This window comes from Ruditapes philippinarum, unplaced genomic scaffold (genome assembly GCF_026571515.1).
Source record: "Ruditapes philippinarum isolate M1 unplaced genomic scaffold, ASM2657151v2 ctg1526_1_1_1_1, whole genome shotgun sequence".
In the NCBI taxonomy this organism is placed as follows: Eukaryota; Metazoa; Mollusca; class Bivalvia; order Venerida; family Veneridae; genus Ruditapes; species Ruditapes philippinarum.
In genome coordinates this window covers 26,659-48,616 of record NW_026863253.1, presented here as the reverse complement: position 1 = coordinate 48,616, position 21,958 = coordinate 26,659, and the positions used below count along the sequence as shown (strand labels likewise).

The following is a 21,958-nucleotide window of genomic DNA, read 5'->3' as shown; positions in this document are numbered from 1 at the left end:
AGGGGCCTTGACTTCAAAAAGCTTGTCCGCCCAATAACTTAAGATTCCTTTGACCCACAGTCGTCATATTTGGCATGGAGGTTAGTCATGATTAGTAGATGACCCCTATTGATTTTGAGGTCACCATGTCAAAGGTCAAGGTCACAGGGGCTTTGACTTCAAAAAGCTTGTCAGCCCAATATCTTAAGATTCCTTTGACCCACAGTCTTCATATTTGGCATGGAGGTTAGTCATGATTAGTAGATGACCCCTATTGATTTTGAGGTCAAAGGTCAAGGTCACAGGGGCCTTGACTTCAAAAAGCTTGTCCGCCCAATAACTTAAGATTCCTTTGACCTACAGTCGTCATATTTGGCATGGAGGTTAGTCATGATTAGTAGATGACCACTATTGATTTTGAGGTCACCATGTCAAAGGTCAAGGTCACAGGGGCTTTGACTTCAAAAAGCTTGTCCGCCCAATAACTTAAGATTCCTTTGACCCACAGTCGTCATATTTGGCATGGAGGTAAGTCATGATTAGTAGATGACCCCTATTGATTTTGAGATCACCAGGTCAAAGGTCAAGGTCACAGGGGCCTTGACTTCAAAAAGCTTGTCCGCCCAATAACTTAAGATTCCTTTTACCCACAGTCTTCATATTTGGAATGGAGGTTAGTCATGATTAGTAGATGACCCCTATTGATTTTGAGGTCACCAGGTCAAAGGTCAAGGTCACAGGGACTTTGACTTCAAAAGGTTTGTCTGCCCAATAACTTAAGATTCCTTTGACCAATAGTCTTCATATTTGGCATGGATGTTGATCATGATTAGTAGATGACCCCTATTGATTTTGAGGTCACTGGATCAAAGGTCAAGGTCATAGGGACTTTGACTTTAAAAAGTTTGTCCACCCATTAACTTAAGATTCCTTTGACCCACAGTCTTCATATTTGGCATGGATGTTGATCATGACTATAAGGTGACCCCTATTGATTTTGAGGTCACTAGGTCAAAGGTCAAGGTCACAGGGACCTTGACAAAAAAAAAGCTTTTCTTCTCAATTGCTTAAGAATGTCCTGTCCGCAATGTATTGATTTTGACATTTTCACATTTGAAGCATGTAGAATACATAACTTAGCAATGGACTGGCTTAGTAACCTCAGATTTGGCAGGGAGGTTGTCCTTGAGCTCTAAATGGCCACTGTTGATTCTGACAAAGTGGTATGCGGGGGTATTCACGCCATGATAGTGGCAGTTCTAGTTATAAACAGAGTGGGGATCCATATCATTGGTTAAATGCTGTTAAAATCCATTTATTTGCAGCCAGTAGATTAAAATATTCCCCTGGACCCTATGCAAAATTTGCTGTTTTCATGGGCACGTATGCTGCCTCAGATAAAAATGAAAATCCTGGATTATCCATTCCAGAAGAAACAATTGGTTTTTTAGTGTGCAAGATGTAAAGCACTTGTTTTAATTTCTCTCTTGAAAGCAAATTTGTAAGGTTTATTTGAAGTAGGAAGGCATTGGACTTGTGAATGCTAGATTTAGTGTAATGAATGCTTGTTTTATGATTTGTTATAATTCCAAGATTCGGCTGTGAGACAAGAGGGTGGACTTCAAGACATTGCTATTGAAGTTCTACATCTGTTGTTAGCTCATCTTGTTCACTCGAAAGAACAGTTTGGTATTGGTGTTGACCAGAAGGAAGCATTTCTCAAAACGCTTAGAAAAGGTATGTTCATATGATTAATTTTTCAAGCATAATTTTTTGGCCGTATTTTTTGTTTGAGTCTTTGGCTTGAGAATTTTTTGATATGCTTGCTTGCAAAGCTAGATAAAGAGGTGGTGCAATTTTCATTGACCTATAAACAGACTCAATTAAATTGTGTCTTTTATTTTCAAGTAATGTGTTAGTTTTCAATTGGCAGAGCATCATATTTGTAATTCATGTGTGACTCTTCTGTATCAAAATTATTTGAATTTACACCAGGGTTTTCTTACTTCTAAAATTAGCAATTTTAGCCATGATTTTCCAAAATAAAGAAGCTATGGCCTCTTCCCAAAGAAGTGAGGAAAACCACTGTGTGATGAAAAGTTGGCGAAAGTTCTTTTATTAGGTGCTAGCTCTCTATGGGTTACAAAATTTTTACCACAGTCGTTTACATTTTAAGAAGGTTGTCCAAACAGATTTAATCATAACTCACATTGAATGCTAGCTTGAATTAAGATGTTATTTATCAGAGGGATGATATTAAGTGAGTTTGTACCAAATGCTGAACACTGTAGCATACAATGAAAATAGACTTTTGTTGTGTTTCATTGATACCTTATATTTTTGTTGTGTTTCATTGATACCTTATATTTCTGTTATTGTAGATTTTCCTCGAGACCGTGTACCTGTTGTAATTGGACCATTACTATATCCTGAAACAGAAGACATATCAGTGGATAAACTAACATTTGTTACCAATATGCCGAAAACACATGTAAGTAGAAGTGTAAACTAAATATTTGAAATTTTAGTAAATAAAAATGTAAAACACATTAATTGCAGTAATTAATTGCTATGTAAAGTGTTTTTGGACATTTGGTTTATACAGAATTTATTTCAGTTTGATGGTGTAGAAAGCTATAAGCTTATAGACACACTTTTGAATCCATTCCTTGGAACCAACCAGCTCTGGGCAATGAGTGTATAGTTTCTAGCTCAAGGAAACAACGACTAGCCCCTGACTGGGTTTGAACCCATGTGGCTAGCAATTATTAGATTACTAGTCAGATGCATTAACCACTCAGCCATGCCGCCATTTAGCACTATAGAAATCTTTTAAGTTTAATACTCTCTTTTAAAAAAGAAGCAATATGTTAAGGCTACTAAAAGTGAAAAGCAATATGAAGTGTTAGAAAGTGAGCCTAAAAGTGTGGTGGCATATTGAAAAGTTATTCATTTAAAGATAATAGCAATTTTATTTTGTTACAGCTTGATGCCTCTTTAGCGGATATGATTTTGGAGTCGGGCTTTGCCTGTACGTCCACGTAAGTTCGAATATTTTATATATAATTTTTTCCTAATCTTGAGTTTTCAGGAGTTTAAAAAATTACATAATCAAATCAATATTATCAAAAATATGTTTGCCTATCCTTAAGATCTTATTCATTTGAGGAAGCTAGCCTTTGGGGCCTGCATTATGCCTGATTCTTTTTATGTGAAGAAGTTAACTTAGTTAAACTATCTTAAGGAAGGTCAATGATTTATCTTTGTTACCCCCTTGAAAAAGGGGCAGAAAAGGCATTTGAGGTCTTTCTCCACCAGTAAAGCTGGAAAATCGCTGTATAATATGTCTTATACACTGTTGGTGTGATTTGTGAAACCCAATAAGAAAACCCTTAAATATTGAAAAAAATATTTTTGTTCAAGTTAAAGATTAAGGAGAATTGTGGATTAACAATATACTTTTACTGACAAGGGCTATTAATTTATTTTTCAACAAGTAAATTCTTTAATCTATATGTTTTACAGTATAGAAGAATGTCGGAACATTCTGCTACAGTTTGGTCAGAGGGATATATCCCCCAGCGTGGTGGCTCATGTCCTTGGCATGATGGCAAAAACACCATCCGCTCTATCAGATCAGCCAGGACAGGTAATAGATATTAGACTGACTCTCTGTGGGATCTCAATTTGTCATTTTCAAAAAAATTATTTTGATCAACTTTACAAACTTTTTGTTAATTTGATACTAAATTAAGACTTATTTAGTTTCCTTTCAGAAATGATGAGCATTAAATTAAGAGTTTTTTAGTTCCCTTTCAGAAATGATAAACAGAATTTAAGTTTTACAAACTTACCCTGTAATGTTATTTGTAAATATGAAATCTATAATATTCTGAATTTTTCTGCAGAAGTGTATTTAAGAAATGCATATTTAATACTATGGCAGATTAAGTTTTAGATAGCTTGCAAGTTGATAAGCTCCTGTCTGAAAAAAGTTACCAGATGTTTTGGCTTTTTGGGGCCTCTCATAAAAGACCTAGTCAGTTAACTCAACCAAACCTGTGTCTGTGTTTTTTACAGGGAAGTGTTGCACCTGGTAGTGGGTGGGGTGATATGAAGGACAAGATGGATCAACCTGGTGTCAATATGTGGAACGTAGAAAACTTTGTCCAAGTTGTACAAGATTTGGTAAGTTACTGCCAAAAATAATCTATATGTTGCAACAGTTCATGTCTACCCTTTTTATGAACTTAAAATGTTGACTGCCGTTTCAGTAGGGAAGAAGTTGGTTTACTGCCTCCGTGGTAGAGGGGTTAGAGTCGATGACTTCTAATCAAGTTACCTCTCTGGCGTGGGTTCAGTCCAAGGGAGATGCTTTGGTAGTTTAGCACAGAGGAAGGTAGTTTTGTACTGGTGTAACTCTCCAGGAACGATGGTTAGGAAACTACCCACCTATGACTGAAATACTGTTTGGGAAAAGGCGTAAAATGAAACAAACAAACAAAAACAAAACAAAATTTTCAGATATTAATGAGATGACTTCTTGTTTAACTCAGTATATAGAACAATGTCCTTAGTAGTTAACCATGTGTGCTTAGATTAATTTACCTTTTTAAACTGATTTAGTTTCCGGGATGAAATAGAAATGATTCTGTAAATAAAATAGTTAGTATACTTTATTTTGAATATAGTAACTATACTTTGCTGATAATTTTAACATTTGTTAATGTTACAGGCACCTCATATGAGTTGGAGGGATGTTGTAAATGAACTTGACTACCCGCAGTTCATGGTGGCCAATAAACGGGGTTTACGTCTGTTAATGAAGGGGCTCATTCAGGGACTACAGGAAATCTTCCCTGTAGAATACATCTACAGGCAGTGGAAAAACACAGAAGGCCAGGTATTATTGTCAATTAAAGCTGTTAAATTATTTTTATGGTTTAGAATGTTGTTTTTGGATAGAGCATATAGAGATCTGTTTTTCCAATATCCATTCCTTCAATCACATTTACCAACAATTTCTCATTGCACTTTCATGTATTGGACTAATAACTTAGATCCTCGATAGATAATTGTTAATAGACCTTGACCTCTGGGTTTGGTTTAATGTTTGTTGTAGTCATTAAGAGCTTTGCTGTCCGTAGTATCAAGGCCATACTTTTAGCTTGATTAAATGGACATTAGCGGAATCATTTTGACATCCATCAGTGTTACTGATATTTATGATTATGTTCATAGTTTTAAAGAAATTATCTTTAAGTTTTTCTGACTTGCATGAAAGATGGGAGGTCTGTAGAAGGATAAAGATTTGGTGACTTCTTCTGTATTATGTGAACTAACTAGTAATATAATATGTTTCTTGTTAAACTTTGACATTTGCCTGAGTTAAAAGTTCATGAATATTTTGACATGTAGTAATAAAAAGATTTTAGCAATTATCCTGAAAATACTGCTTTAATGTATTTAGTTAAGAAAGGACAAGCAATGAAAATTATATATTCAATTATTTTTATATCAGTTGTGTTTGTTTTTTTCAGCTATCGTTTATAGTACAGTCATTACGTAACGCAGATGTGTTCTGTTTTGCCGACTATCCATGTCATGCGGTTGTAATAGATATACTGAAAACAGCACCAGATGATGAGAAACGGGATATTGCTGTGTGGTGAGACGTTTCTTTAATTCTTGCCAAAAATGGTTATCATGTTTACTTATTTGTGACTGTTATTCATGTCAGACTTAATTTCACATTACTCAAATATGTTGTGTCTGGAAGTTATTGGTTTTTGCTTAGTTGACTGCTGGGCTATATCCTGGAATGGGCCCTGGTGTGTAAACTAAGAATAAAATAAAAGGTTCATTCTGTTTTCTTTAATCTGTTACATACAATGTACAAGTTTTACTACTGAAATATACATAAGGGTCTGATCCAGGAGATTGCCAACTGCTGATACATGCTATTTTCCAGGGTTCAACAGTTGGGGTCTTCCTCTACCTGTAAAGCATAAAATCTGTAATACTGATGTGAAATTAAAACATAACAAAATTAACATTATTAATCTATCTTGATGTGTGATTACTAAAGTGAAAGCTTTTAAATGGAGTTTAAATGTTGAATTATTATAATTAGTAGTTATTTATTGTAACTTTGTTTTTAAATGTGTATTGCTTCAGTTATTGTTAGTGGTTTTATAAATTTAAGGCTTGATGATATAAAGATGCTATCTTTTACGTGATATTTTAGGAAATCTTTGGATTTAGTGGAAGTGTTGCTACGGTTATCTGAAGTCGGCCATTACCAACAGGTGTCTGAGTTGTTCAAGTTTCCAGTACAGAACTGTCCTGACATGCTAGTCCTTGCACTTCTTCAAATTACAGTAGGTTTTAACTTCACCTCTTAAATTTCTAGCATTGGGCAAGGCGAAATTTCTCCATGACAGTTAAGTCCTGACATTGTGTCCAATAGTCATTTATCTCTCAGTCCTGACTCAGAAATCTTGTGAAATAGTAGTCTGTCACTTGCAAATAAACTGGTGGATGGACTAGTGAAATATAACTAAAAATGTGTTAGGATCTGCATGAAAATCCAAATGAACAAACTTATATTCAATAGTTATAAGACAGAAAAAATATTGGATGGAAATATATGAAGTAAAGTCATGTGATGAGAAAATAATATTGTCAGATCTTTGATTTAACTAAAAATGTTGAAAGTGAAATTTTTTTGTGTGGTATAAAAGTGAAAATCTGTTGTATGAAAAAATGTAGAAAATTCAATAACATGTTCGTTGGTGTATATGATATCTTCAGTTATCATTACATTGTTGAAAATCAGTATGTTTATTTGTTTATGTTTTCTCAAAGCTTTACAGAGTGTCACAAAAATATGTATGTGAAAAATTATAAATGAAGTGTACAAAAGAAGCTTTAGGCTGAACAAAAACAGTATGGATGTTTTACAATCATTTCTCAAGTAGAGTGTGACCTAATAATTGAATGGTCTGCCTCTCCATTCAGGGATTGTGGTCTTAGTCATTCTGGTGTTTCATCATGTGAGGTGTACTTAAGTTGGTGTCAGTATAGTGCGTCAGTCTTTCATCTCAAGTGATGTAAAATAAGTTTAAAAAATTATTTTTTATACCAAGTTGTTCTATATTTACATCAAATGACTCTTTTCTTTACAGCCAACTTGGAACACATTGAAACAGGAGCTGATATCAACCTTGATGCCACTGTTTCTTGGCAATCATCCAAACTCTGCAGTTGTACTACACTATGCCTGGCACTGTCAAGGTCACTCGAGCACCATACGTACCCTCATCATGCACTCGATGGCGGAGTGGTACATGCGCGGAGAACCACATGACCAGACACGGTTGTCGAGAATATTGGACGTGGCACAAGACTTGAAAGCACTGTCCATGTTGTTGAATGCCACACCATTTGCATTTGTGATAGATTTAGCTTGTCTAGCGTCTAGGAGGGAATATTTGAAACTTGATAAATGGCTGAGTGATAAGATCAGAGAACACAGGGTAAGACAAATAGCTTTTGTCTTTTTTTAGATGTAACTTAAACACATGCTTTTGTACAGAACCACTGGATAAGAGTGACATTGACAAAGATGTCTTAACAGTGATATGATGCACTTTTATACGCCCGTTTGAAAAACGGGACGTATTATGGGAACGCCCCTGGCGGTCGGGCGGGCGGCGTCCAATTTTGTCCGGAGCATATCTCCTACATGTATGGAGGGATTTTAATGAAACTTCATATAAATGTTCACCACTATGAGGAGCAGTGTCGCGCACATGAACCAGGTCTCTAGGTCAAAGGTCAAGGTCACACTTAGAGCTCATTGAAAAATGCTTGTCCGGAGCAAAACTTCCACATGTATAGAGGGATTTCAATATTACTTGGCACAAATGTTCACCATTGTGAGGCGGAGTGTCGCGTGCAAGATTCAGGTCCTTGCGGCCAAGGTCAAGGTCACACATAGAGGTCAAAGTTCAGATAAAAATATGAAGATGTGTATATGGACCATTTAGTCATCATTTATTGAGGGATTGTAACACAAATGTTCATTATCAAGACTATGGCTGTGATACATATAATTTAGGTCAATATATACAAGGTCAAGGTCACTAAAGATGATGAAATATCCAGATTTTGTAAATAGAATTTAATCAAAGGGAGACAACAAAGTTATTACTTTGTTCATAAATGACTTACACAATTACTCCCCTTGATCTATTTTCACTTTCAATTCTAAAAATAGAATTTAATCAAAGGGCATGAAATAATCCTCTTTCTTGGACTTGAGTATGTTCTAAAGAATGTAACATTTATTTACACATGTTTCATTCATTGGTCAAGATTCTTAACTGTGATAACTATGGTGTTCTGTAGACTTGGTATTTGTTCATAAAGATCATACAGTAATTACCTTATCAAATGTAAATACTTTCTCATAGAAATTTAATTATATTTTAATTTTCAAGTAAATATCAGTTCAGCTCATTCAAAGATTAAGAATTGTAATGAAATGTATTTCCCTAGAATAAAATCTTAAATCAGAATTTTTTAGTTATTAAATTACATGTACTTTTTATACGCCCGTTTAAAAAAAAGATAAAAATATGAAGATGTGTATAGGGACGATTTAATCATCATTTATTGAGGGATTGTAACACAAATGGTCATTATAATGACTACGGCTGTGACACATGTACTTTAGGTCAATATATGCAAGGTCAAGGTCACTAAAGATGGTGAAATATCCAGATTTTGTCTGGAGCATATCTCCTACATGTATGGAAGAATTTTTATAATACTTTATGGAAATGTTCACCACCATGATATGTATTGCTCCATGCATGATCCAGGTCTCCAGGTCAAAGGTCAAGGTCACACTTAGAGCTCATTGAAAAACGCTTGTCCGGAGCAAAACTTCTACATTCATAGGGGTTTTTCAATATAACTTGGCACAAATGTTCACCATTGTGAGGCTGAGTGTCGCATGCAAAATTCAGATCCCTGCGACCAAAGTCAAGGTTACACATAGAGGTCAAAGTTCAGATAAAAATTTGAAGATGGTTATAGGGACCATTTAGTCATCATTTATTGATGGATTGTAGCACAAATGGTAACTATCATGACTACAGGTGTTACACATTTAATTTAGGTTAATATTTGCAAGGTCAAGGTCACTGGAGATGATTAAATATCCAGATGTTGTCCGGAGCATATTTTCTACATGCATGGAGGAATTTTAATGTTACTTTTATAGAATTGTTCACCACCATGAGACGTAGTGCCCTGCACATAAACCAAGTCTCTAGGTCAAAGGTGAAGGTCACAGTTGGAGCTCATAGAAAAACACTTGTCTGGAGCAAAACTTCTACATGCATAGAGGGATTTCAATATAATTTGGCACAAATGTTCATCATTGTGAGGCTGAGTGCCGTGCATAAAATTCAGGTCCCTGCGACCAAGGTCAAGGTCACACATTCTGTGCATATCTTCCCTATTGATTTGTTTTAAGGTTCATTTAACAACACAGTGCCAAGAATAAAAACTTGCTTGCTAGATAACACTTATCCATAATGCCCCCATCTCCATCTAAAGCTTTTTCGTAAACGGGCGTATTTTGTGACTATGGCACCCTTGTTTCAAGATTAAATTACTGAGATACTTAGAGTTTAAAAGAACACAGAATTGTTTTTCCAACAGAAAATAAAAGCTGAAGGCGGCTTTAATTGCAGTCTGCAGTATAAAGCTTGGTCCGACTGTATGGAAGTGTAGGCTGGCCAGACTCTACACTGGTGGAATAGACAAGTTATTAGTGGGGCATTTGTTTGAAGTGTAAAAAAATGATTGTTGTTGATTGCAATAGTTTCATATCTTCAGTACATTACTTAAGGCTATTATCAAATTGACATTTTTTGTGATGCAGAGATAAGAGAATTGATGATAATCTTTTAAAATAAAAAAAATAATCTAAAATGTATTGATATTTTATTATAATACTTACAGGAGCCATTTATACAGACATGTGTAACATTCCTGAAGAGACGCTGCCCCCAGCTAGTGGGCGGGTTCCCCAAGGATGATCTACAGTCAAAGAGTCAACAGTTACCTCCTGAAACCATAGCAACCATGCTCACTTGTCTACAAGTCTGTGCAAGGTAAGACCATATTATCACCTTTGTGCAGTAATTGGTTAAGTCCTTCTAAATGCAATAGGAGTTGCCCAGTTATTGCATGATATGTCTTTTAAGTACTTAATGCAAAATGATGCAGTTTCTTTATTAAATGTTATATATATCTGATAAGCCTTGTATTCAACTTCAAGAATTGTTGTTTGCTTAACCCTAGCCTCACTTGATATTTCACATGGACTTGACCATCTTTTAGTCAGTACATGTAATAGATATACCATTGCTGCGTTGACGATTTCTTGGTTTGCGTAAATTATACCATAATCACGTGACCTTTCTTATGCCTAAACCTCACGAGATGAAGTCGAGTGAGGTTGCATAAGAAAGGTCATGTGATTATGGTATAATTTACGCAAACCCAGAAATCGTCAACGCACCAATGGTGTATCTGTTTTAACCTATAGCTCCGCCCAGAAACCCTTACTCCTTCGATCTTCAAAACTGAATATTATACCATAGTCTGGGTATGGTATAATTTACGGTTATTGGAAATTATACTTGGAAGAATTTTACATAAGAAGCGCTGAAGAGCTATAGGTTAAAAGTTACTTAACCATTTATGAGTTAAGGAAAACTTTCAACAAATATTTATAGACTGAATAGCCAACAATGCAGACCTTGATCAGATTGCACTGATGCGTCGGCTGATCTTATTACTGATTGCATGGGTAAAATCTGTTGCCATCAGCAGGGTAAAGCTTAAAATCTTGTCAAATTTTGTATTACAGTAATGTAAGCCAGGAGTTATCAGAGGTGATATTAACAATGATAGCCAGTGCAAGTGTGCTTATGAAGCAGAGGCAAGCCCCTGTAGGCCCCAAACCTCCCAACCCAACAGCCCCTGGTCCACAGGTAGGCCCAGGCCAAGCCGGACCTGTGGGTGGAGGAATAGGTGCGGGTAATAACACTGGACTTGGGCTCGGACCAAACATGGGACAAACAAACCTAGGCTCTGGTTTAGGAAATACACCTTCACAGGTATGTTATGGAGATAGTAGAATTAGTTCCCTTTATTGAATTTGATGCAAGAAATGTTCATGTAATACAATGCTATGTGAAGTTTTAATGTATAAAAAAGATAAATTTATTCTATTTTATGAATTAATATGCTAATATAAAAAAATGGTACATCTTTATGGATTCTAAACAAAATTAGGTAACTAGTTAAGTTGGAGATAAAGAAGATTAACAAGTTAAATGTTACTTAATGATAATTTTTCTGCATAATTTTTAATGTTGGTTAAAATACCATTTTGTGGATTTTGAAATATAAGTTAAAATGTTCAATATATGCTTCAAAATATAATTATATGGTCTTACATTATTTTTCTTATGTGGTTTTACAATGACTGTCCTATTGGTCGTACATTTACTTTCTTTTTCGGTCTTACATTATTTTTCTTGTTTGGTCTTACATTGATTTTTGGTATTATTCAGTTGGATCAAGCTGACACACTAGGGATCCCCAAATCATGGGGTGTTCCAGGCCAGCCAAGTACTGGTTTTGCTGGTCTAGGTGCCACCACAAACCCAACACCTGGATCTCCAGCCAAAGGTTTTCCGACACCTGCAAGCACAGGATTTGGTGGTGGTATACAGAACTTGACCTCTCAGCTGCAGAGTAAGTGGTTTGAGCTGAAATTTTACAATAGTAGTAGAAGTGAAATATCTAATACAATAACTCATTAAAAATCTAGTAGTGAAGTTTAACCATTTTACAAAAGATGGTTTGAAATGCTGCATGTAGCAACCTCATATTGGATGGGAACAAGAAGCTGTGTGATTTTGGGTTCTGCCTATCAATCCAGGTATTGATGTTTAAAGCCCTACTAGCTCCTTATGTGACACCTGTAACAGATTATTTCCAGGAATCAGAGACTGAAATTGTTAAGATAAGCTTTAAGCCTTCTATAATCATTTGAAATACATTTGCATATAAAGAAGTATTTGTATGATTAAAACTAATCTTCAAAAAATGACTGCTCAGATTATGTAAATTATATCAGCTTATCAATTTGAATCTTCATTCATCTCTTTATTTTGATACTGCAGATCTGACTATGCCATCATCATCAATGTCAGCACTGGGTGCCCCTAGAGCACCAGGCGTGAACACCCTTGGGAGCCTCAGTGCCCAACAGGTCATGAAACAGCAAGGTCCCCAGTCCACCCAGCAACCCATGCAGCCTGGCATTGACAGGCTCAGACTTGGTATGTTACATTTTTTGCTTCAAACAATAAAATTATTTGTTGTGTAGTAAAATAATATTTTTTTACTCGTCAAATATGTAAAAGTTAGGTGATATAATGAAATGGGTGCGACATTAACACGCTGAATTTGTGGGATGGATTTGTCCTACTTTAAATTTGGAACAGTACTTTGGACAATCTGGGATTTAAATGCCAATAGTATAGAGCTAGTCAGACTGCATGAATATGCAGACTGACCTTGCTGTATTTCTGGCAGCAAAGGGAAACCATTTCTACAGGGTTAAGAGTTGCAATGGCTTTAGATTAGATAATTGACAAGTTTAAATATGTCTTAAACAATTTCATTTACTACTAGGACAAAATAATGGGCTATCTAGCTGAATGGTTAAAGTCAAATCACTAACCTTATAATCTTAAAGTCAGATTATGTTTTAGATGTTTCATGGGTAAGGGCATATAAAGTCATCCAGATTATGCACAGAAGAATGATGGCTCTTATTTATTTATTAGGAATTTGTAATATTTTTTCAAGAGAGTGTACATTTACAGATAAATTCTGAAAGCTTATTATTCTTATTGTAGGAATTGTAATTATGCATGATCTTTGGGGTGTACTATGAAGACAATAGTAATAGATGCACTTTAATAGTAAAAGTGGAAGTTGAAATTTAATCTAATTTTGTAATTTCAGCTCAGCCAACAGAGTTATCGAGTATATTCCCAGACATGAATCAACAGTTTACGAAGGAGGTTGAGGACGAGGCCAATTCATATTTCCAGAGAATATACAACCAGCCCCCACACCCCACTATGTCCATTGACGAGGTGCTAGAAATGTTGAAACGCTTCAAAGATTCTGCTAACAGGAAAGAGAAGGTAAGCTTTGAATGTAATATATTCTTATACTGAAATCAGTCAGTCTGTCTGTTGTTGTCTGTGTATGGAGTAGTTTTACAGAGCATAATATGAAAACTTTGGATGAAATATCTTTTGCATAATTTTAAGGCGAATAACCTTTTGTAAATATCCACTATTAGTTTTTGTTCAGAGTAAAACTGAAAAACTATAGATGTCAAAGTGAAACTTCATAGGTAAACATATGTCATTGATTTTGTGTAAGGGACATCTTTCTAGACTTTGGGAAATATAACAAATGATGGTGGAAAAAAAATGGCCAAGGGCTCAAACAATATGTACATAGACTTCATAGTTGTCTTGGAAATAGGATATTAAGTTACATGAATTTAATGAGACGAGGGGTTGTGTTGGAAAACAACTTGGCAAAGTGATTAATTCTACAAAATAGATTACATCAGTCACTAGTTATGTTTACAGTAAAATAAATTTTCTCAATATTGAGCTTTTTAGCTCGACTATTCGATAAGAATAAGTAGAGCTATTGCAGTCACCCGAGCGTCTGCGTCGGCATAACCACTTATGTTAAAGTTTTTGTAATAGTTCAAATATTTTCAAAGTCCATTGACATATGGCTTTGAAACTTTGCACACTTGTTCACCATCATGACCCCAACATGTAGACAGGAGGACGTAACTGTATCAAGCATTTTGACAGAATTATGCCCCTTTTTCGACTTAGAATTTACGTTAAAGTTTTTGTAATAGTTCAAATATTTTCAAAGTCCATTGACATATGGATTTGAAACGTTGCACACTTGTTCACCATCATGACCCCAACCTGTAGACAGGAGGAGGTAACTCTATCAAGCATTTTGACAGAATTATACCCCTTTTTCGACTTAGAATTTACGTTAAAGTTTTTGTAATACCTCGAATATTTTCAAAGTCTATTGACATATGGCTTTGAAACTTTGCACACTTGTTCACCATCATGACCCTAACCTGTAGACAGGAGGAGGTAACTCTTTCAAGCATTTTGACAGAATTATGCCCCTTTTTCGACTTAGAATTTATGTTAAAGTTTTTGTAATACCTTAAATATTTTCCAAGTCCATTGACATATGGCTTTGAAACTTGCACACTTGTTCACCATCATGACCCCAACTTGTAGACAGGAGGAGGTAACTCTATCAAGCATTTTGACAGAATTATGCCCCTTTTTCGAATTTATGTTAAAGATTTTGTAATACCTCAAATATTTTCAAAGTTCATTGACATATGGCTTTTAAACTTTGCACATTTGTTCACCATCATTACCCCAATCTGTAAACAGGAGGAGGTAACTGTATCAAGCATTTTTTTTTACTTTCAAGCACTTAGAATAGTCTAGCAATGCTGTCCTACCGACAGCTCTTGTTATATTTTAGGTAGATTTATGTTTTATCCTAAATTTTTTCCAATATCAATTATTGTTGGTCAGTCACCATTACCACAGTCAATCTTTTGAAATATGTTTTATTGTAAATAAAAATATTGTGAACTTGCCCTGGTGTTGACGTGTATTACCAATTATTATGCCCCCATTTCGAAGAAAAGGGGGTATATTGCTTTGCACTTGTCGGTCCGTCGGTCCGTAGACCAAATGGTTTCCGAGTGATAACTAAAGAACCCTTAGGCCTAGGAACTTCAAACTTGGTATAGTGATTGGTCATGACAAGTAGATGACCCCTATTGATTTTGGGGTCAAGGGGTCAAAGGTCAAGGTCACATTGACCTTGTAAGCAAAAACGGTTTCCGATCAATAACTAAAGAACCTTAAAGCCTAGGAACTTCAAACTTGGTATGGTGATTTGTCATGATCAGTAGATGACCCCAATTGATTTTGGGGTCAAGGGGTCAAAGGTCAAGGTCACATTGACCTCTTGGGTAGAAACAGTTTCCGATCAATAACGAAAGAACCCTTAGGCCTAGGAACTTCAAACTTGGTATGGTGATTGGTTATGACCAGCAGATGACCCCTATTGATTTTGGGGTTAAGTGGTCAAAGGTCAAGGTCACATTGACCTTGTAGGTAAAAACGGTTTCCGATCAATAACGAAAGAACCCTTAGGCCTAGGGACTTCAAACTTGATATGGTGATTGGTCATGATCAGTAGATGACCCCTATTGATTTTGGGGTTAAGGGGTCAAAGGTCAAGGTCACATTGACCTTGTAGGTAAAAACGGTTTCCGATCAATAACGAAAGAACCCTTAGGCCTAGGGACTTCAAACTTGATATGGTGATTGGTCATGATCAGTAGATGACCCCTATTGATTTTGGGGTCAAGGGGTCAAAGGTCAAGGTCACATTGACCTCTTAGGTAAAAACAGTTTCCGATCAATAACTAAAGAACCCTTAAGCCTAGGAACTTCAAACTTGGTATGGTGATTGGTCATGATCAGTAGATGACCCCTATTGATTTTGGGGTCAAGGGGTCAAAGGTCAAGGTCACATTGACCTCTTAGGTAAAAGCAGTTTCCGATCAATAACTAAAGAACCCTTAGGCCTAGGAACTTCAAACTTGGTATGGTGATTGGTCATGATCAGTAGATGACCCCTATTGATTTTGGGGTCAAGGGGTCAAAGGTCAAGGTCACATTGACCTCTTAGGTAAAAACAGTTTCCGATCAATAACTAAAGAACCCTTAGGCCTAGGAACTTCAAACTTGCTATGGTGATTGGTCATGACCAGCAGATGACCTATTGTTTTTAGGGTCAAGGGGTCAAAGGTCATGTAACATTGACCTTGTAGGTAAAAACGGTTTCCGATCAATTTACTAAAAACGCTTAGGCCTAGGAACTTCAAACTTTGTATGATGATTGGTGGTGACCAGCAGATGACCCCTATTGAGTTTTGGGTCAAGGGGTCAAAGGTCAAGGTCACATCGACCTTGTAAGTAAAAACGGTTTCTGATCAATAACTTAAAAACGCTTAGGCCTAGGAACTTCAAACTTGGTATGGTGATTTTTCATGACCAGCAGATTACCCCTTTCGATTTTGGGATCAAGGGGTCAAAGGTCAAGGTCACATTGACCTTGTAAGTAAAAACGGTTTCTGATCAATAACTAAAGAACGCTTCGGCCTAGGAACTTCAAACTTGGCATAGTGATTGGTCATGATCAGCAGATGACCCCTATTGATTTTTTGGGTCAAAGGTCAAGGTCACATTGACCTTGTATGTTAAAACGGTTTCGGATCAATAATAAAAGAACCCTTAGGCCTAGGAACTTCAAACTTGGCATGGTGATTAGTCATGACCAGCAAATGACCCCTATTGATTTTGGGGTCAAGGGGTCAAAGGTCACATTGACCTTGTAAGTAAAAATGGTTTCTGATCAATTAACTAAAAACGCTTAGGCCTAGGAACTTCAAACTTTGTATGATGATTGGTCTTGACCAGCAGATGACCCCTATTGAGTTTTGGGTCAAGGGGTCAAAGGTCAAGGTCATGACCAGTAGATACTTGATAACCCTTATTAATTGTTTGATCACTGGGTCAGAAGTCATGCATAATTACCTTATCACATGAATAATTGGCTGCTGATAGGGGGCATACATGTTTTACAAACATATCTTGTTTTGAATTTACCTTGGTAAAATATATTTTAGTCAATTCAGCTCAAATTACCGTAACAATGAAAATATGAGCATAATGTCCACTTTAATGAAGCTGATAACTACTTGTTGCAATACTAAAATTAATAAAGATATATTTTATCAAGTTGTCAGTGTAGTGGTTTAAAAATGTTATGTATGAATTTGTGCTTTAAAATAAACAAAACCTTAGGAAAATAGACCAAAACAAATATCATGTAAAGATTACAATGTCTAGAATTGTTCAGCTTATATTGAATTAATTTAGCTTACATGTATATTGCATTAATTAATTTAGGTTCAAACTGTTCAAAGTATTTTCATATTTATCATTGCCAGGAAGTGTATGAGTGTATGTTACGTAACCTGTTTGAAGAATACCAATTCTTCCCAAAATATCCGGACAGGGAGTTGCACACCACAGCTGTTCTCTTCGGTGGAATTATAGAAAAAGGATTAGCTACGTAAGTCTCCCTGTGTTTTTGATAGAAAAAAAAATACATATGATCCGCATCACGACAAAACCAACATAATGGGTTTGCAACTAGCATGGATCCAGACCAGCCTGAGCATCCGCGCAGTCTGATCAGGATCCATGCTGTTCGCTATCAGTTTCTCTACTTGTTATAGAGTCTGTAAGCAAAAAGCATGGATCCTGATCAGACTGCGTGGATGTGCAGGCTAGTCTGGATCCATGCTGGTCGCAAACCCATTATGTTGGTTTTATCATGACGCGGCTCATACATAAATCGTCACCTTAGTGCAGTAACAGGGGTCTTTTAATAGGAGTTAACCAGCTATTGCATTAAGGTGACAAATTGTCTTCATAGTATTTTTGAGGCCGCATCAGCCAAATGGTTTAAGTTGTAGATTTTAATTTGCTTGCCCATCTCCCTATCATGTTTCCATCCTGATGGGGACATTGGATTCTTTCTCGAAAAATCTGCCAATAAATGTCAGTTTTGGCTTTAACCATTAAAAAAAGTTTTTTTTTACTTTTTACATTTCACATGTACAGTACAACCTGTGTAAAGCAACACCCTATGGGACACAAAGATTTTTATTGTTGCTTAGTGTGGTGCGCGGGAGAGGTTGAATTTGTTGGGAAATAATGATGTTTGATAGTAATGATGACGTGTTGTAAAGAGATTTTGCTCCAATCATTACAGTGTTGAATGTTACTATATTTCATGCATTTAGACAGGGCTTCTATTAGTGGAAGTTTAGGAGTAATTGACTACTGATTTTGACTTGTGACTTCCAAAATATAATACTTTTCCTTCTTTACCTATATAATGTGACTTCCAATATTAGACATTTTCAGTCTCTGACTTTCAAATTTTAATGGAAGCCGTGTTTGGATTTTATAAAGCTGTTTTCACTTTATTACAGGTATATGGCATTGGGTATTGCCTTACGCTATGTTCTTGAAGCCCTGAAGAAACCCCACAATAGCAAGATGTACTATTTTGGTATTGCTGCCTTGGACAGGTTTAAAACACGACTGAAGGATTATCCGTCATACTGCCAGCACCTGGCTGCTATACCACATTTCCCACAGTTTCCACAACATTTAATGGAGGTACATTATTTCACTTATTGTTTTGCATGATTTTTCCTATGTAGTTATGGCCATCATTTTGGTCTTTTGTTCAGGGTTCCCACGCTGTCCGGGAAAACGGGAAATGTCCGTGAATTTGAAAACAGGAGCTCCCGGCCTTGAAAAGTCCGGGAATTAGTGTTGATACATAAAAAAGTCCGGGAAGGTACGGGAATTAGTCTGGTAAAGGGGAAGTAAATCAAACAACAAAATGGCGGTCTTAGCACAGTATATTGACTTCTGCATCTTGAATGTTGATGATTTTTCGATTAACAAGTGTTTTGGGAGGCCAAGTTTGACATTTATGAGATTTAACATTTATTTTCTGGTTACTATGGCGGTTTTGTTTGGAAAATGTTATAAGACAGTCACAAATCGACCACAAGTTTGCTTGATTGGCCCGTGCTAAGAAACATGAAAGCTCACAGGTCTGGTTGTTTCCTTGGGTAATTTGTTTAACCTTATTGCTAACCATGCTAAAAGCCAAAGGTAAATCAATATAAAATAAACAATAGTATTACATACATGAACTATTGTCAAGGCAGAGCACAGCCAGTTGGCCACACCATATTTGGGTAGCAAGAAATACCCAAATATTAGCCACAATATACTAAAAATGAATGTGTTATACTAAAAAAGTGCTGATTTAATCATGAATACAATATACACTTTCACTAAGATGTAATCGAACATACCCAAATTTTCATTTTTGAACCAAAATATACCCAAATACAGTATACTCCATCATGTCCATGAAAACTATTAAATAAAAAAAATAATACGAATGAACTTGTATGAAATTACAACAAAATTATACCCTTCAAATTTAAATGTAGACAACAAATCTCATATCTTGCAAGTACATTTGTCTATTCATTAATGAATCTAACAGTTAGAAAAGCAAATGTCTTTTTTTTTCTTACAACATATGAACTGCCAATTTCAACGGAATGAATGAAAGTAATAGTTGGCTAAGTCACATTATTTGGAAAATATCAATTCATTTTCTCATTAAAATCTATATTGTATACAAACCAAAATGAATATTGCTATAATTGTGTGTGTTTGGGTATTTTGTGCTGCTGCCATATTTTGTAGAACCCGTAGCACTGGCTTAAGCAGAGTACAACATTTAAACATGAAAGTTGTGAAATTTTTAATGTAGAAACACCTGCAGGCAGTTTTCATATACCCTTCAGTGTGACATGCTTTTGCCATTCTATGCACCTAAGTGGACTGAGGTCAAATGTGAGGTTACTTATTAAAGTACTATGAATATCTTGTAAAAAAAGTGATCCCTTGGAAGCATTAAAAACACCAAAATAACATGAAAATTGCAGACAACCTGCAACAGTTGCTGTCACAAAGTACATTTCATTACTTATCAACAATGAATGTATTTCTTAGATAGAGTTAGATTTATGTCATGAACTACATGTATTATGAATATTGTTATTAAATGTTGTTTTAAACATTACCATGAAAATATTCATAGGACAAAAAAATCGAATAGCTTGAAATTCAATCTTCTAAAAAGTCCTTAAAAAATCAAAAAAGGTCCTTGATAAGTCCTGGAAAAGTCCTTAAATTTTCAAAATATCTAAGAGTGGGAACCCTGTTTGTTTTCAGCCAATATCTTTTGTTAGTGAGAATGTAGTTGAACCTTTTTTCTGACCTAAGTAGAGTAGGATCAATGGGGAAATTTGCAGTTGGAACGATATCAAGAGGCCTATTCCCAGGTCAAGCTTACTCCTGCAGTCTGACTGGAAGTTTAATGGGCAACTGCAATATATTACTATTTAACAATGAATCATACAAAATTTTAGTATCGTGTTAGTTTCATTGCATTCTCCTATTATAGATTAATTACCAATGCTTAGACTTGACATCCAATAGATTGCTAAATTACCAATGCTTAGACTTGAAGTCCAATAGATCATTTAATTACCAATGCTTAGACTTGAAGTCCAATATATCACTTAATTACCAATGTAAACATTTTACAATGTAGTGTGTAAAAGAACTTACATTTTATCTCCACAGTTTGTGAAGTTTGGGGCCAGTAACCAGGAACCACCACATCTGGCACAGACAACAACCCGCAGTCTGACACCTGTTACAGCCAGTCTTAACCTGCTCAGTGGTCAATCAATGTTCGGTATTGGTTCCAACCTGACATCGACCACCGGCAGCTCGGTGGTTCCAGGCCTAGATGCCTTCAACCTGACAAACCTGCCACCTATGTCGAGCATGACATCCACACCGACCACCACTGTTACCATGACAACGGCTGTAACAGCCACACCTTCTACAACAACAACTGCCACTAAGACGCAACCCATGCCAAAGGTAAAATTGGTGTTTTGTTTGTCCTTTTAAGCCCTGCCAAACAGTCTTCTTTTCATTCTTCAGCCTCTCCAATTAAAGATCTTTTAAGGGAGTTTAAATTTTAGTGCAAGTTTTATATATATTCATGCAAAGTATTTCTCTATTGTGACAATGTAAACCCTACATGTCAGAATTTAGGGACATATGTAATCTATTCTGTACCTGTGACTAAGATGGTGAAAAGAGCAGAGTTGTACAGAAGTCTTGTTTGCCATTAAAGCTAGAACATTGTCAGATACTTAATTTTTAAACACTCTCACTCTGGGGAATTCAACCTTATAGTTTTCTGGTGATGTCTATATTTCAACATTTTGAAGACCTGTAGAATAAGAACTTTGCTATATAATATATTATTGTTGTTTATTTTCAGCCATCGATAGCTAGTGCTACTAATATTGACACATTGTTGGCTGGTCAGAGTAAAGAGGAAGTGGTCGTACCATCAGAATCTATACAAGACAAAGTGTTCTTCATCTTTAATAATCTCTCCATGTCTAACATGAACCAGAAGGTGAGTGGCTAGTTTACTGAAGTATGAAATTTTAAAATGATTAAATGTTGTACATGTCTCCAGATGTTAGGGGTGGGAGATGTTTTTGCTGATTATAAAGCCAGTATTGGGTCATATTGGATTATAAAGCCAGTATTGAGTCTTATTTGATTTTAAAGCCAGTATTGGGTCATAGTTAGTATTGGGTCATATTGGATTATAAAGGCAGTATTGGGTCATAGTTAGTATTGGGTCATATTGGATTATAAAGGCAGTATTGGGTCATGTCAGATTATAAAGCCAGTATTGGGTCATATTCATAATCCAGACATCAGGGGTGGGGTTAGATGTTATGCTGATTTTATACACCTAACATAAACAATTTCAATGTCAAGCAAAACACTGCTTAAATTTTCAAATCTTAAGTATGGGTCATCTTCTCTAAATACTGAAAAATGACTGAAATCTTGTGTCTGACTTTGATGGATTCAAATGAAATTAAAGTTATTGAAAATTTCATATTGAGCACTAAGAATGTGAATGAGTTACATGTTTTGTTAGAAATTTAGATAAA

General features: G+C 35.8%; 1 protein-coding gene across 1 annotated transcript in view; it reads left to right on the top strand.

The window, feature by feature from the left end:
- LOC132721613 (CCR4-NOT transcription complex subunit 1-like) overlaps positions 1-21,958 on the top strand; it is a 43,785-nt gene that overhangs the window by 3,340 nt on the left and 18,487 nt on the right. Inside the window, exons 5-22 of the mRNA XM_060705933.1 lie at positions 1,573-1,716; positions 2,361-2,470; positions 2,965-3,020; positions 3,505-3,628; positions 4,060-4,167; positions 4,715-4,882; positions 5,520-5,647; positions 6,227-6,359; positions 7,167-7,517; positions 10,018-10,169; positions 10,931-11,180; positions 11,640-11,823; positions 12,255-12,413; positions 13,105-13,289; positions 17,246-17,370; positions 18,299-18,488; positions 20,550-20,855; positions 21,265-21,405. Of these exons, the coding sequence (XP_060561916.1) occupies positions 1,573-1,716; positions 2,361-2,470; positions 2,965-3,020; positions 3,505-3,628; positions 4,060-4,167; positions 4,715-4,882; positions 5,520-5,647; positions 6,227-6,359; positions 7,167-7,517; positions 10,018-10,169; positions 10,931-11,180; positions 11,640-11,823; positions 12,255-12,413; positions 13,105-13,289; positions 17,246-17,370; positions 18,299-18,488; positions 20,550-20,855; positions 21,265-21,405 (3,014 nt within the window). The remainder of the gene's footprint in view (positions 1-1,572; positions 1,717-2,360; positions 2,471-2,964; positions 3,021-3,504; positions 3,629-4,059; positions 4,168-4,714; positions 4,883-5,519; positions 5,648-6,226; positions 6,360-7,166; positions 7,518-10,017; positions 10,170-10,930; positions 11,181-11,639; positions 11,824-12,254; positions 12,414-13,104; positions 13,290-17,245; positions 17,371-18,298; positions 18,489-20,549; positions 20,856-21,264; positions 21,406-21,958) is intronic.